This window comes from Mus pahari, chromosome 18, assembly GCF_900095145.1.
Source record: "Mus pahari chromosome 18, PAHARI_EIJ_v1.1, whole genome shotgun sequence".
NCBI classification, from domain to species: domain Eukaryota; kingdom Metazoa; phylum Chordata; class Mammalia; order Rodentia; family Muridae; genus Mus; species Mus pahari.
In genome coordinates this window covers 53,050,424-53,066,150 of record NC_034607.1, presented here as the reverse complement: position 1 = coordinate 53,066,150, position 15,727 = coordinate 53,050,424, and the positions used below count along the sequence as shown (strand labels likewise).

At 55.1% G+C, this 15,727-nt stretch overlaps 1 protein-coding gene across 2 annotated transcripts in view; it reads right to left on the bottom strand.

The window, feature by feature from the left end:
• Positions 1–15,727, bottom strand: part of Ttc7a (tetratricopeptide repeat domain 7A) — a 98,617-nt gene that overhangs the window by 3,841 nt on the left and 79,049 nt on the right. For both annotated transcript variants that reach the window (XM_029531633.1, XM_021217720.2), the window contains 2 exons: positions 14,895–15,029; positions 7,210–7,412 (listed from right to left, as the gene is read on the bottom strand). In XM_029531633.1, coding sequence (XP_029387493.1) covers positions 7,210–7,412; positions 14,895–15,029 — 338 coding nt within the window. The remainder of the gene's footprint in view (positions 1–7,209; positions 7,413–14,894; positions 15,030–15,727) is intronic.

The following is a 15,727-nucleotide window of genomic DNA, read 5'->3' as shown; positions in this document are numbered from 1 at the left end:
GTGTGGTGTGTGTGTGTGTGTGTGTGTGGTGTGTGTGTGAGTGTGGTGTGTGTGGTGGGGTATGGCTCTACTTGCTTCTCTTCTCTGAGCTTTCTTTCTGGAGTTTCCTTCCCCAGGAAACTTTATTGGCAAGAAGAGTCCACCGCAGAGGAGTTCACCCCCACCCCCACCCCCAATCTCTCGCTGGGTCTAGTGGTACAAACCCATCATCCCAGCCACTTGGGAGGCTGAGGCAGGAGAATAGCAAGTTGAAGGCCTGACTAGGCAAGAGAACTTAGTGGAAACCATATGGAAATAAATAGAGAGCAGGGACTGAGCTCCGTGGTACTGCTTGCTTGCCTAACTTGCCTAGCGAGTAGGAGGCCGGCAGAGAGAAGGTGTGGGTGTTTGGGAAGGAGCCAGATGTGTCTTGCAGGCTGAACGTGCGCGCCTCAGTAGAGAACAAAGGCCAGGGCTTAGCAGCCAGAAGGCCTAGCTGGGTTGAGTCCCAGCTCTGACACTGCACTGTGACCCCAGCAAACTGACACGTCTCTGTAAACTGGGGGGAGGAGGGGGGAGGCGGAGGGTCAATGGGGGGGGGATGGGAGAGTCCTTCCTCACAGGGCTGCTGAGAACTCTGGAAGGATGGAAGGCGCAGCCAGACATGCAGTAGGCAGTTAGCAAACACCAGCAACCTCTCTGGGAAGACCGCGGCGGGCGAGGGGCACGGAGAGGCCAGCTGTCCACTTCCTTAGACGGAGGGAGATGGCAGGGTCCTCTGTTAGGAAGGACTGTGCAGTGGGGCTGGCTCGTGTCCCACCCCCGCCCCAACATGCTGACCTTAGAACCTGAAAGAAGACACCAGGCCAGGCTGGGGTCAGGCTAAGGCCTGGAGGCCCAGGGCCTGTAACAGGATCTGTGGCCACCTGCCCCTGACACCAGCAGCATTTGTGTTTGGTAGCAACCCAGTGCTGTTTGCTGCCTGACAACTGGGTGGGACCCAAGCACAGGAAGATGCAAGGTCTCACCTGCTGTCCCCAGCCTGGCGCTGCCCCCAGGGTCCATCAGCACCCTCCTGACACTTCACCGACTCTGAGTCTCCAGGGAGATGGTGGGAACACAGGACTGGTGTCTCAGTTCAATCCACACGTCTGTCCCCACAGAGTCCCCCTTCCGTCCCCGCCTGTCTGTCATCTGCTGGGAGGGATCTAGTCCCATGAGGAGGCCCTTAGAGTCCCGTGAAGAGGCCCCTTAGTCTCTGACCCTACACTGTGGTGCCATGACTGGGCTGCCTGTTCACAGGGCTTTGGCAGCCATGTAAAAGTTACCCATGCCCATGAACACTCTACTTGCATGAGGCACTTGGATGACAAACAGCCATCATAGGGGCTTCTGGGACAGACAGGACAACGGTCAAAGTCTCCAGAAATCCCCATCTCTAGTCCCTCTTTCCTCAGCTCTCAGAGGGGTTTCTGTCCACACCGCTCTTTGAGGAGGGCTCTGCTCTCCCAGGAAGCCTTTCCTGAGGTCAGACACCACTTCCACATTAGAGTTGGTAACTGGGGCTCCTGTGGACCTTCCCAGCAGAAAGAGAGAAAGAGAGAGAGAGAGAGAGATCCCTGCCAGACTTCCTGCTCTAAGCAGGGCAGCAGCTCTCACCAGCAGCCAGGTGGGAGGGGCCTGGACACACACACACACACACACACACACACACACACACACAGCCAAGGACAAAGACACCTGGCTCTGCCTTAAGGGCTTCCTGGGTTGGACTTGCTGCCTCAGGGAGCTCAGGAGGCCTATAAGGGCCCCCAAAGCAAGTAGTCTGAGGGGCCTGTACTTGGCTGAGGTCTGGAGACTGCAGTAGGGAGCATTTCCTGTTAGGAGTTAGTTGTCTGTTGAGCCTCAGGGTAGAACTGAGGCCATAGCTGGGTGTGGGAAAGAAGGAAGGGCCTTGCTAGCTCTTTCTTAGGCTTTGCTACTAACACTCACCCACCCCATTCATTCAGTGCCTCATGATGTCAGGAGAACAGAGGCACAGCAGAAAGGTCCCGAAGGGGCGTGGGCTTTCGTCTTTTAGGGAGCCCACCCTGGGAAGTGGTCCTTAGTGCTCGGCCTGCTGTGGGCCAGGCTGGGCGCTGCTCCCCACCCCTGCCCTGAAGTATTTATAGAAGCTATTTGGGGAATTTTCTTTCTGAGCTCCAGGCACATTCCTGGGATTCTGTAACAGCCTTTCCAGCCGGGAAGCTGGGAATCAGCTGGGAGGCTGTGGGAGCCACTACACTGGAGGCCCCACTTGAAGCCACCTGGACTGCGTGGAGGAGCCACTGCAATGGAGGGGTCTTCTTCAGGCATTCTTGGGGAGACTACATGCTTCTAGGTCAGTGCTGGCTCCAGGTTTGCTCCCTCAACCTGTCCAACCAGACAGGAACACAGCCTTCGAGTCCCATACCCCTTCTAGAACACAGCTACTAGAGTCACCGGCCAGTTCTACTTTCCCGTCGTTGGCAAAGGGTATCTAATGTCCAGTTGATATGCTAGCCCTGGGTCTCTTGAAAGACCCTTGCTGAGAAGGTACCCAGAGTCACTCGACCAGCCTAGGAGGGGTCTTCTAGAGTCCTGGTGGCTGTCGCTCTTGTGTGGCCAAACCCACGCCCGTGCCTTTCTCTTCCTGGGTCTCTGGGATGCAGCGCAATTGTCCTCCCTGATTGGCTGGGGTTATCTGTCTTCAGAGGGGCCTCTAGGGTAAGAGGCCAAAAGGTCTGGCGTGCCCCATAGGCAGGTCACACCTGGCGACTCTATAGCTTACAGAGAAACAGGAAGTGGTCGCCTTTGCCAGCCCCACCGCTAGCCAAGGCTAGCCTTGACTCACCCGCTGGGGACTGGGGTAGACTATGAGGCTGAGCTTTAGAGGAGAGGCATCTAAGGAAGGAATGGGTGGCCTGTGGGACAAGGCTAAGGACCACAGCCTGGGCCACCTCTAGACACAGTCTTTTCCTGGATTCCTGGATTCCGGGGCTCATTAAGACAACTGTGACCAGCCAGGCAAGCTGGGTGGAGTTGCGGGGAAGATTCTGAACCCTGGCCTTTCCTTACAGAGGCAATGCCCAGGACTTCCTCTTCCCCACATCTCTGTGCCACAAGAGCATGCCTCCAGGGAGAAGTGGAAAGAAACTCACAACCAGGTCACCTCATCTGGGGGTCAAATGGTCAGGACGGTTCTACAGAATGAATCTGTCTGGCAGACAGAGGCTTCAGGCTATGGCTACCCCATAGTACATCTCTTCCCATCCTCATCCTCATTCTCCCCACCTCTCTTCCCCATCCTCCCCATCTCTCTTCCCCATCCTCCCCATCTCTCTTCTCCATCCTCCCCATCTCTCTTCTCCATCCTCCCTATCCTCCCCATCTCTCTTCTCCATCCTCCCTATCCTCCCCATCTCTCTTCTCCATCCTCCCTATCTCTCTTCTCCATCCTCCCCAACCTCCCCATCTCTCTTCTCCATCCTCCCTATCCTCCCCATCTCTCTTCTCCATCCTCCCTATCCTCCCCATCTCTCTTCTCCATTCTCCCTATCTCTCTTCTCCATCCTCCCTATCCTCCCCATCTCTCTTCCCCATCCTCGCCATCCTCCCCATCTCTCTTCCCCATCCTCCCCATTCTCAGCAAAAGGCCAGACTTCTGCTCTTCCTGCTCTCCCAGTTGCCTGCTCTTCTCACCATCCATTGCAGCCCAGCTAATGAGCAAGCATTAAGCCGCATCAAATTGCTTGGCCCCTGAGATCCAGGACACAGGCAGCAGAGGCAGAAGGGTCTGGGCTGTGTCAGGGGCCCCGAGGCTCGGCTGCTCTGGGTGCCCTTGCTCTGCACAACACTGGAGGATCTTCAGAGATCGCAGCCTCTCAGGATACTGCAGAGGAAGAATGAGCAGCCTGAGAGGCTGAGAAGCTCTTCCCCTGTAACATCATCAAACCGACGGTGACCAGTCTGGCGGGGTTACAGCCCAGAGCGCACAGGGCCTGCAGGGACAGCAGAGTGCCTCGCCAAAGCCTATCACCACAGCGCCTCTTCAGCCCCTCTCCTCCCTTAGCCAAGGTCAGCATGGCCTTGAACTGTATTGATGAGGTCCTATCCACAAGGCGGGGGGGGGGGGGTCCCATGTCCTGAATACCTGTGCCTTGGCTGTCTTTCTCTGGGGGACCTGGTGAGTAGATTTAATGCAAAGAGCCTCTGGGCTTGGTTCAGGGTTCCCGCCTCCCTCTGCAAACCAGGAGCAACTGAACACGGAGCCTCGGCCACTGGCCCATAATGCTGCGCGCTTACTCAACCGCACTCTAACAGCAGCCTTTCGTTCTTGGCATAGACATCCCTACTTCACAGACAGGAGTTCTGAACCTCTGAAAGGTTCCTCAGCCTCGGTTAAACAGTGAACAAGGCAAAGTGGACCTCAGGGCAGGTCAGCTGGGCTTGAAAGGCACACTTAACTCCAGGCCAGCGCTCCCCGCTCCCCGGATGGCTAACCAGTGCTGGAAACAGTCCCAAAGGGACTTCTGACCTTGCTGGCTCCTCCTTCCTTTTCCTCCGTGCTTCTTCAATTCCCCACTGGCCATAAACTTTCCCTGGAAAGAAGGCAGTTTGTGCCACAGCCTCCCCAAGCCCCTCCCCACCCCCTTACTGATACGATGTGGCTCACAGAAGTCTACCTGGCAGAAGGCGGGCTTGAGCTGCTTGCTACTGCTGTAGGATGTTTTTGACAAAGGTACCCTCAGTGGTCCCTTTCTCACCGCTTTCAGTTCAGCTGAACCCGAAAACACACTTTGAAGTCATAAGGGACCAAATAATTATTCCCCTTGACAGGAGGGAATAAAAAACCCCATCCAATGACACAGTGCCCAAGCTCTCTCATAAGTCGTGGATGGTCAAGGCTGGCCTCCTCTGTCACCCCTAGAATCTGGTGCCGCTCCCCCGGGACTGGGACGGCTGGGTGGGGGTACTATCCAGGCCTTTCTTACCAAAGTCCATTTCTCTGGGGGCGCTATGGTTGATTCCGATGCCCGTCCGTGAAGGGGCGTGGAGAACAGTGGTCTGTGTGCTATCTGGTCTCCTTTCCATGGCCATTATCTCGTTTGATATAAAAACACTATAGCCTAAGGACAATGATTATCCCCTTATAAAAGGGGACACTGGGAACAATGGAAGTTAACTCTTGTCCTAGGTCCCCAAGTCAACCAAAGCCGGAGCCAGGATGAGAGCCCAGATGTCCTGAGTCACAGGCCAGCAGCACAAGGAAGACATTTAGATGAGGGGAACACTTGAGATCAACATGCTCAAGCATTCACACGTCGTTAGGAAAGTATGCTTACTAAATCTTCTCCAGGCCTGCGATTTGCTATTCTTTATGCATATGTGTGGGATGCTGGCAGGAACAAAGCCTGTGGAAAGGGGATGGGCTGCCCACTCTCCCGAGGAGCCGGCTGCCCCTCTGGCTGCTGGTAACTGAGAGTGGGCAGCCCTGGCTCCAACTTGCTCCAATTTCATTAAGTCAGCAAGGCACCCCAGGAAGAGAAAAGGGACCATTTTCAGTAACATCTGCAGGGAGCTACTCTGGACAGCTATTCGGTTACCATGGAAACCCGTGGTCAGAAACCGCTTTAATTTCAAGAAAATAGCTACAAACAATAATAAGCATAAATGAAAAATGGTACGCTGTTACTTCAAAATTGTACTTGTTACTGGATTCTGCTGGGTTTGGGAGGGTTGAGGCTGCAGGCTCAGATCCACGAGGAATGGCAGCCCAGTCCTCCTCAATAATCCAGACTTCTGGATGTGACCTCTAGCGAGGCATTAACCCACAAAGCCAAAGCTGAAATGCAGGAGAAAGGAGAAGGTGTGCCTTGTAAAAAACCAAACACTAGCTGGGCTGACCCCAAGACAGGGGGAGCCAGGCAAGGGACAGACAGGGCTGTGTGACATTGTGGCCTATAATTTTTTTTTTTTTTTTAGCTGGGACTCAAAATTCATACAACCTAAGAAGAAATCTGGCAGCGGGAATGGGAAGTGAGCAGGAACTCTTCACTCAGTTCTGTTTCCAGGAACCAGTGGGTTACAAAACACATAAAGACACTTTGGTCCAGCTTCTCTCTGGGCTCCCATCCTCTCAAGGGATTCCTGAGTGTGTGCCTGACCTCCTCAAACCCAATATGAAACCCAGCTCCTATGGCTTCCTGTCAGAGATGAATAAGATCTGGCAACGGAGACCGCCGCCCACGTGGGACCCTGTGTTCCGACCCTGTGTTCTCCAGGGCCAGCTGTCAAGGCTGCTGCAGCAGCCACTCTCAACACTAAGGGGTATCCAATCCAAACTGAGTCTTCTCAATGGTCCCACTGACTGTGGGTTCCTACATGGTACGCCAGTGACTACTCTATCTGTCCTCGTCTCCGTTCTCTGGAAGCAGCAAGGAAAGCAGGGGTGAAAGGTCATCTGTAGAGTCTTACTCTGTCAGGTTAGAGGACACAATAGTGCCTTCCTGACAATACACTCTTCACTGGACGGATAAGCACACTCAGGGTTCCGGTAGGCTCACCAACCCATGACCACCCAAGGTAGAAGGCAGCTAGGTCAGGATGTGTGCTTCTCAGCTACCAAACCTCCCCACTATGGGTGCGCGCGTGTCACTGTGTCCTTGGTACCCAAATCCTGTGTCCATGTCCCAGAACGGGGGTCTGGTGAACCCTTTTACAACCCAGGGGCTATTCTCAATGTACACTCACGCCAGACCTGACACGGTTCACCTCTGAGAACCTTGAGTCCCTCGAGGGGAGAGAGCTCCCCTGGAAAGAAAGAGGCGGCCCGACGACTGAGGAGACGCTGAGGACCCTCATACAAGGCGTTTTTGGAACTGCAGAGAAGCCTGGATTAGCTCCCAGGGTAAGGCTTTAACTTGAGAGCCGACTACACGCAGAACTTCACAGCAGCATGGAAGCCACCAAAAAAACCCTTCTAGACTTCTTCCCCCATCAGTGCAGACTCTGACGGGAGGGAGACAGCTCACACCTGTAAGGCATATACAGATGTCTCTCACAGCAGAGCTGGCAGGAAGTCACCTCCTAGAGGTGCCTGGAAGCATCATCATCATCATCATCATCATCAGCAGCAGCAGCAGCAGCAGCAGGCGCCTGCCGGGATGAGGGGGTTGCGAAGGGAGGTCTTGGGAGGGAAGGGTGGCTTACCAGGCTGTGCATGATGCGCACGCCGTCCGGGTTCACGGTGAGAGCCTCCTTGTACAGCTGCTTGGCCTCTTCGAAGCTGCCCTTCACCTCAGCTAGTCGGCCTCGCATGTAGAGCACCGAGTGAGAGGTGGGGAAGAGGCCGGCAGCCTCCTGGATGCAGAAGCCCGCTTCCTTGAGTTGTCTCTGCTCCATGAACAGTTCGGCTGGGAAAGTAGAGGGGCGAAGTATGAGTGCGGGGGTCGGGGGAGTCACAGGCAGTGACCCCAGCCCTGAGCCCTGAGCCCGGAAGGCAACAGAGTCACAGCACAGGGCCACCTTGCTGGGGAGTGTAAGGGTAACAGTGGGTACTGTCAGTCACCGCGCTGGGTACTTCACACAAACTGCTTTAGTCAATGCCACAGAAACCCTGGAGAAAGGACTTTCACTACCCCACTACTACTTAGAAACCGGAACAGCAGAGGGAGCAAAGTAACCGACAGGGTCACAGAGTGTGTCGGGCTATCTGACTTCAGGCCCCGTGGGCCGGCGGGCGGGCGGGCGGTGGGGAATGGCGTGGCCCAGCTTGCTTGCATGTCTTTGACACGTTTCAGTGTCTGTCTGTCTGCTTCTCTAGACAGACGGCAGCGTGGCAACAGATCAGGTGACTCTCCTGGAGAGCTCTCCATCTTGAGGCACATTAACCGGGCCCTGGCATGCTCAGGATTAAACGGGAGTGTGCTTGAAGCCCAAGAGGAGCCACGCACTGTGAAGGATTGAGGCCAAGAGTTCTGGGGCCTCTGAGGAGGCCCACAGTAAAGACCAAGAGGTATCCGTGCCATGGGTAAAACCTGCATTTAGGGAGGCCGACTTGGGCAAACCCCAACCTCACAAGCTGTTTTGTCTCATTAATTCTGACAAGCAGTCTTAGAGGGAGGCACGTGTGATTGGGACTTTCCCTCTAAACAGCTAAGCTGAGGAGGGGGGAAAGGACAAGCTCAGGACTGGCCTCCCCTCCTCCATAGCTTCACTCTAAAGTGTGTGTGAGTGCGCGCGCGCGCGCGCACGCATGCACAAGCACACGCACACGCACACGCACACACACACACACCCCTTTTGGCTAGCTGCAGCATCAGATTATCCCCGAGATGCAGATCTAAGGAGGTGCAGTTTCTCCCATCTCAGGGCAGCCCACAGAACTGCGCATTTCAGCCCCACACGGCACAGGCGCTCGCCCACCACAGACACTTTTAGAAATGCTGCTCACTGGCCCACTCTGCCTTTCTTCCCAAGCAGCCCCCGGAGCTCGGCTGCCCCCTCCCAGAGCTGGTGCCCATGCGGAAGTCACAGAAGGATGGTAATGCAGATGGGGCGCGCGTGCGCGTGCGGCCAGCAGAGTCAGGCTTGTGACTCTGCCAAGAGCTTTTCCTAGCACAGGCTGAGCACCGAGGTTACACCAGTTCAGAGCACGTCTGGGATGTGGAAGGTAGCAGACATTTCCAATGGAAACTCCCAAAAAGAGGTGGACAGAGCTGACTCCGGCATCTCTTCTGCCTGTCAGGAAGGCCTTGACTGAAGAGCAGCAGCAGTTCTTAGCGGGGAAGCCACCTAACATTCACCGTGTAATCTGATTGGTTTGCTTCCTCCCAAAACATTACACAGAGCTTTTGGAGCACTTTCATCTAACGGTGATAAGAAGCTGGGATAATCTGAGAAAGAAAGCCAGGGGAACCAGACTCCTATACGATGCCTAGAGAGGAAGGCCCTTAGAGACAGAGTAACACTGGAGAGGGCATCCTTGAGCCAGGGCCTCACAGGGCAGAGCTGGCCAGTGGTTAGGGATTGGGCAGACCCTATATCAGCTCTCCTTATCCACTCTCCTGCTGTGCTGCTTCTGGGGCCTTTGAACAGACTGCATTCATAGCTGACCGGATACTGCACAAGCACTCAACACTGACCACATGTCCCGTCCACCCATAAGGAGAGTGGGCGAGGGAAGCGGCAAACTAAAGCCACCAAAACACCCCGAGAGGTTCAGTGCAGGGAAACCACAGGCACCATTTCTGGGTGTGGGCTGGGTCAGTGTCATAGTGGTCAGGAAGGTTTGCCTAGAGGAGTCCACATTTAAGCAGAGAGAGAGAGAGAGAGAGAGAGAGAGAGAGAGAGAGAGAGAGAGAGAGAGAGAGAAGAAAGGCCAGGCTGCAGCAGGCTCTTCTGTGACAGGACCCCTGGGGTACGCTAGAGAGACAGTGCTTGGTGCAGGGTGGATGCCCACAGCACACACATGCCAGCACCTGTGTTGGTGACTGTTCTCTGGACAGGAGCCCTGAGAATCCAGGGTCAGACTCTCGGTGCCTAGGTCTTCCTCACTCAGCAGCCTAAGCCAGGCTGGCCCGCTTGGCCCTGTCACGGCTCATTAAGATGTTTACAACTTGCTTTCCTATCCTCCAAGTTCCCCAGGAGACTGTCCCTGGTCCCTGCCTTGGGCGCTCCTCGGTGTGTTCACATCAACAGATGCTAGGGACCGAGTGCTAGGGACCGTGGGGCTGAGGTCTTGGGGCTTTCTAAGGCCCAAAGCCTGGTTGAGAAGCCACTCAAAAAGGAACACTCTTTGAGAAGTGGGCCCCTGCTCTCTGCCGGGTCTCTTTGTCACTTAGGCAGGAAGCCAGGTGACACAGCCCAGCTTCAGAGTGGCAGGTCTCCTGAGGGCTCTGGCCATGCTGTGAACAGCCCCTCACACACAGGTCCAGCCTCCTTGGCAAGGCCTTGACAGCAGCCACATGGGTTCTGGGGGCTTCAGTGCACCACATGTCAGAGCCTCCGTGCCCACGGGCAGGTGCCTCAGCTACTGCCTGCTGTTTTACCAAACATGGTGCCCTCGGGCAGCCAGCCACAACTGTGGCAGGAGCCTGGTGGCATGGTGCCCACCACTGCCTGGATCCTCTTCCTCCGGGCCTGGCTGCCAGGCCCACCAAGGCCCACGGGACCCACGTGCTCCCCTGGCTAGGGTTGGATTAGTGCTCATCACTATGAGATAGGTTTATCTGGGGGCAGCTAGCACACCTCCACTCTTCCGGCCTGCCCCAGCTCCTCCCTCTCTCCGGCCTGCCTCTTGATCTCCTCTTCATCCTGTTTCTGGTTTCCCTCCTCTTGGCTCCAAGGCTCTCTCTCTGCTCTGCTCCTTTCCCTCCATATCTTCTCTCCGCGGGGTAGAAATGGAAAACATCTGGTCCCTGGAGCTTTGCAAGAGTCCCTTTTATTCTTCTCAGAGACATCCTGGTCCAACCCTACACCCAGAGCTGGTTCCAGTGCCCTGACATTCCTCCCCAAACAAGGGCTCTAGGCCCCGGGCTGGTGGCTGAGTTAACTCTCCAGGGCCCATTTCCACACTCTTGTGCAACAGTGAGGGAGCTACCCTCAGGCTGGCCAGATGCTGAGAAGCAGAAGCTCATCCAGGAGTTCAGGGCTATCCCAGCTGAGGCCCTGCCGCTAAGACCTCAGAAAAAGGGAGGGACAGGGTTGCAGGGCCTGGGGACAGGAGAGAAAACCACCAACGTATGGGTCACCATCCCTCTGAGGGCTGACTGATCCCTTCCACAGGGTCCTGTGTCAGATGTCCTGCCTATTAGATACTTACATTACAAATCACAACAGTAGCACAATTACAGTTATGAGGTGGTAATGAAATAACTTTACGGCTGTGAGGAACTGTATCAAAGGGTCACTGCATTAGGAGAGCTGAGAACCACTGATCTAAAAGGAATCTCCCCTGGCTGGCCTTGACCCCCACAGTGAGGACAGGTTTCCATCTCAAAGGAGGTCCTCCTGGCTCCCCACAAAGCAGGCCCTGAGGACTTAGGGAAGCTCAGAATAAAGGGAGAAAGGAAAGGGAATGAGTGAGTTGGCTGGACAAAGGTCAGAAGTCCCAGAGAGACTCCAAAGAAGAGCACCCCTCTCAACTCCAGCACTGAGTCCCAGAGAGCATGGCGGGGTGGGGCGGTCAGGGCCAGGACCCCACTTGTCCAGACTGTAGAGGGAAGGGGAGAGAAAACCACTGGAGCAACTGAAGAGCTCCTCTAAGGCCCCGATGCCAGGAAGAGCAGGCAGGGGAGGAACCGGCCATGAAGACATCAAAGAGTGAAGAGGGAAGATGGCTGAGGGGAGGCGAAGGTCACAGGAGCAGGTGGCTTTTGTGGTCCTTTTCTCTCCTGTGCTCTCAGCCTGGCCCTGCCCTAAAAGGCAGGGTGCCCTCTAAGAGTCAATTCAGACATGAAACCCGAGTGGCCTTCACTTGCAGGATGAGGCCCCTAAGGCACTCAGGTGGCGTGACTGAGTGGGGACCGGAGACCAGGACAGCCTCAGACCCAGAGAGAGCCTAGAGCGGCTCAGGAGTCCTTGAATCTGCAGGGTAGGGAAGTCTCAGTGTCCACCACCCATCTCTCTGGTACCCAGAGATGATATCAGGGAGTGAGATGAAGAAGGGGTGTGTGTGTGTGCGTGTGTGTGTGTGTGTGTGTGTGTGTGTGTGTGTGTGTCTTCTGGAATAGCCCTCTTCATACTGAAGGTTCTGGAATACCCATGGGTCTGAGGCAGGATTCCCATTCTCACAGACTATCTCACACCGACAGCCTCAGTGGAACTTACTGACCAGATGAGGCTGCAATTTATCCCTGACCAAACATAAGTGGTTACGCAGGGTCCTCTTCTTTCCCGGACAGTCACAGCACCTTTCAGGATCACTCGCATCATCAGTGGGAGTCCACTGTATGCCTAGCCTGGGTTAGGTGGGGCAGTTTGGTGGCGTGGTCCTGGCAGCTTTTTCTCCAACAAGTCCTCAATAGATGCTGGTGAAGTTGGTAGCCAGGGGACAGAGGACACAAACGGGTCCCAACAGACTCACAAGGAGAACCTAGGACACATTCTCTTCCTCTGTTCTTGATCATGGAAGATGTCTATTTCCTGCTTCCTCTAGAAGGACAGCTCTCATGGTCGGGAAGGCACAGGGACACGAAGAAGAATGCCAGAGTCCTGCAGTTAGGGGCAGTCATATAACCAAGCCCCGGCCACGAATCACGAGGCGAATCGAGGTGAGGTGTGCAGACTCCAGTCCTTACGGGAAGAGGGAGGGTGTTTTCCCCACCCCACCATGTTTATCCTGTGCCTCAGAGCGTGAGTGGTGCAAGGGGCCACTGCAGACCACATAGACAAGAGCCACGCCCTAAAGACCACTGTGGACCACAGAGACAAGAGCCACGCCCTAGAGACCACTTTGGACCACACAGACAAGAGCCACACCCTAGAGAGGTCACTGAGGACCACACAGACAAGAGCCACGCCCTAGAGAGGTCACTGAGGACCACACAGACAAGAGCCACGCCCTAGAGAGGTCACTGAGGACCACACAGCCAAGAGCCACGCCCTAGAGAGGGCACTGCAGACCACACAGACAAGAGCCATGCCCTACAGAGGGCACTGCAGACCACACAGACAAGAGCCACGCCCTAGAGTGGGCACTGCGGCCCACACAGACAAGAGCCACACCCTAGAGAGGGCACTGCGGCTCACACAGACAAGAGCCATGCCCTAGAGAGGGCACTGCAGACCACACAGCCAAGAGCCACGCCCTAGAGAGGGCACTGCAGACCACACAGACAAGAGCCACGCCCTAGAGAGGGTACTTCGGACCACACAGACAAGAGCGACGCCCTAGAGAGGCCACAGCGGACCACAGAGACAAGACCCACGCCCTAGAGAGGGTACTTCGGACCACACAGACAAGAGTGACGCCCTAGAGAGGCCACAGCGGACCATAGAGACAAGACCCACGCCCTAGAGAGGGCACTGAGGACCACACAGACAAGAGCCACGCCCTAGAGAGGTCACTGAGGACCACACAGACAAGAGCCACGCCCTAGAGAGGGTACTGCGGACCACACAGACAAGAGTGACGCCCTAGAGAGGCCACAGTGGACCACAGAGACAAGAGCCACGCCCTAGAGAGGGCAGAGCGCATCTTTAGGGGTTGTTGTTTCTGTTGGAATAGGCTTCTCCCTTGTGTGAGACACTGCAGTTTTGGATTTGTAATCACACATCCAAGTACAAATTCAAGACACAACAGTAAAACAAGAGGCCTAGGGCTCATGGGCACAGGTGCTGACCCCAGCATGGGTGCAGCTTTCTGCCCCAGGCTGTCGTGTCTCTTGGAAGGTGGAAGGCTCATGTGGCTCCGTAGCTCTCTGAGGGAGCAAAAGCGTCTGCTTATGCCCGCCGTCCCCTGCCGTCCCCTTTCTTACCGTGCTGTTCTTCCAGCTCCTCACACAGCCCGAGAAGTCCTGATGCGTTAAGCGGGGCAGTGTTTACACCATTACGATGCTGTCATGTCTAGGATTCCTGTGAATCCTGATCCGATCTTTCCCCCTCCACATTCAGAGTCCAGGACAAGAAAAGTGGGTATAGGGTGCATACTAATGTGTTCATATGTGGAAGCATGCCGGGGGTAACCCTGGGGTCTCATCAGTGAGCATTCGAACTCTGACTTGCCAAGCCTACCTACCTATCCAGGAAACTGACTATCTATTGCTCTCTACCCTACCCCATCCGTGGGAATTACAGTCCATCCCTGTGAGAACAGGGCTGAAAGTGAGACTAACCCAGAGGGAAGGGTGCCCCGGGGCCCAGTCTTGGCAGTTTGGACCAAGGTAGGGTGGCCTGTCGAGTTCAGGTCTCATCTTCCTCTCCTCTACCAAAGGGATTTTATTCCACTGTTATTCTTGATTTTTCTTTCCCTGGAATCTACCACACTACTGTCAGTTGCTAAACACTTTCCAGCGAGTCACTCGTTGGCATTTCTGTGTCAAGCACACAGCTTGTGGGTGCCTCACAGCCTCTGGCCCACCACGATCCCAAAGACAAGTCCAGAAGCCATGACTATCTGTGGAGAACCCACTATGTGCTGTGGAGTACCCACTATGTGCCGCACCAGCTGTTTCCACGTGGGGCTAGCCGGTTGTCAGGCAGCACGGGGCTTCTGGAAACCTATCCCTCCAGCCGTCGTTCGCTTGTGGGAGCAGTGCTGGCTGCTGACCAAAAGGTCCGGCACCTGGACAGCTGTTTCCATGTCCTTAGCCCTCAGAACTATTTTATCCTCTCCTGACCAAGTCTTCTACCCACTGGGCAAAGAAGGAAACCCACAGCCAGGCAGATAATGCAAGCAGAAACCTCAGAGACAGGGAGGTGGGTGGTTTTGTTCTTCTGAAACATGCCTTTCCACTCTGAAGATCCCGGGGCACCAGGACAAGATCCCAGTGTCTAGGTTCTGAAGGCAAACCTTCTCTGAGGCTAGGATGAGATTAAAGAGGGGAGAGAGGGCTGGGCAGTGGTGGCGCACACCTTTAATCCTAGCACTTGGGAGGCAGAGGCAGGTGGATTTCTGAATTTGAGGCCAGTCTGGTCTATAGAGTGAGTTCCAGGACAGCCAGGGCTACACAGAGAAACTCTGTCTCAGGGGGTCGGGGAGGGGAGGGAGGAAAGAGGGTGAGTTGGGAAATAGGACTATAGAACCCAAGAGCGTAAGCTTGTGTATGCTTCCCCAGAAACCTCCACCTCCTTCATCCTCAAGGACAGAGCAGGGATCTGATCATCTGGTGGCTTCAGCCACACAGACGAGCATCCCTGGGACTGACTCCCCAGCTGGGTCAGGGGACACTCACCGGCCTGGAGCCAGATCTGCTCCAGTGTGGTCCACAGCTGCATGGGGCCCTGCTTCAGGACTGAGGTTGTTATGGTTAACTCCGACATGGCCTCTTCCAGCCTTGAGGCTGCAATAGATGATGCCCGCCTAGAGCCTGCAGAACAAGAGGGCACAGGGTGGAGTGGAAGTCGGGATGCCACTGGCCTAGGGACAGTCAGTGTCCGGCCAGCATCCGAGGAAAATAATCATAACGTCAGCAAAGATGTGTTCACTTGACTCCACCTATACTACAGAAAACAGAGAGTTACCTAACTGTTCAACAATAGGGGCTGATTAAAAATAAGTGGAAGTGTGGTCACGTGAGGCTCTGAAGACGCTATAGCCACATACTTACGTGGCACCGACATGTGGATGTGCTCACACGGTGCAGGCGAAAGCATAGCTTGCACAGAACACGAGAACCACATTAAAACTACTGAAAATGGGTGTGCATGGCAAGGATTCTGAAGCACCTCTCCTTAGATGGGAAATCGAGGGGTGATTATTTTTCCCCTTCTTTTGTGATTTTTCCACAGTATGCACTGTTTCCTCTATGTTAAGACCCCACTCGTTTGAAGCTGCGAAGCAACAGACAATTGGGCAACAGCTCACTGCTAACCTAGGCCTTCAGAGGACCCCTCCTGCTGTGACTGGGGTGGTATGGACCCTCCTCCAGATACGTAAGGCTGTTGACACTTAAAATTCCCACGCAGGACTGGAGAGATGGCTCAGCGGTTAAGAGCACTGACTGCTCTTCCAGAGGTCCTGAGTTCAATTCCCAGCAACCACATGGTGGCTCACAACCATCTGTAA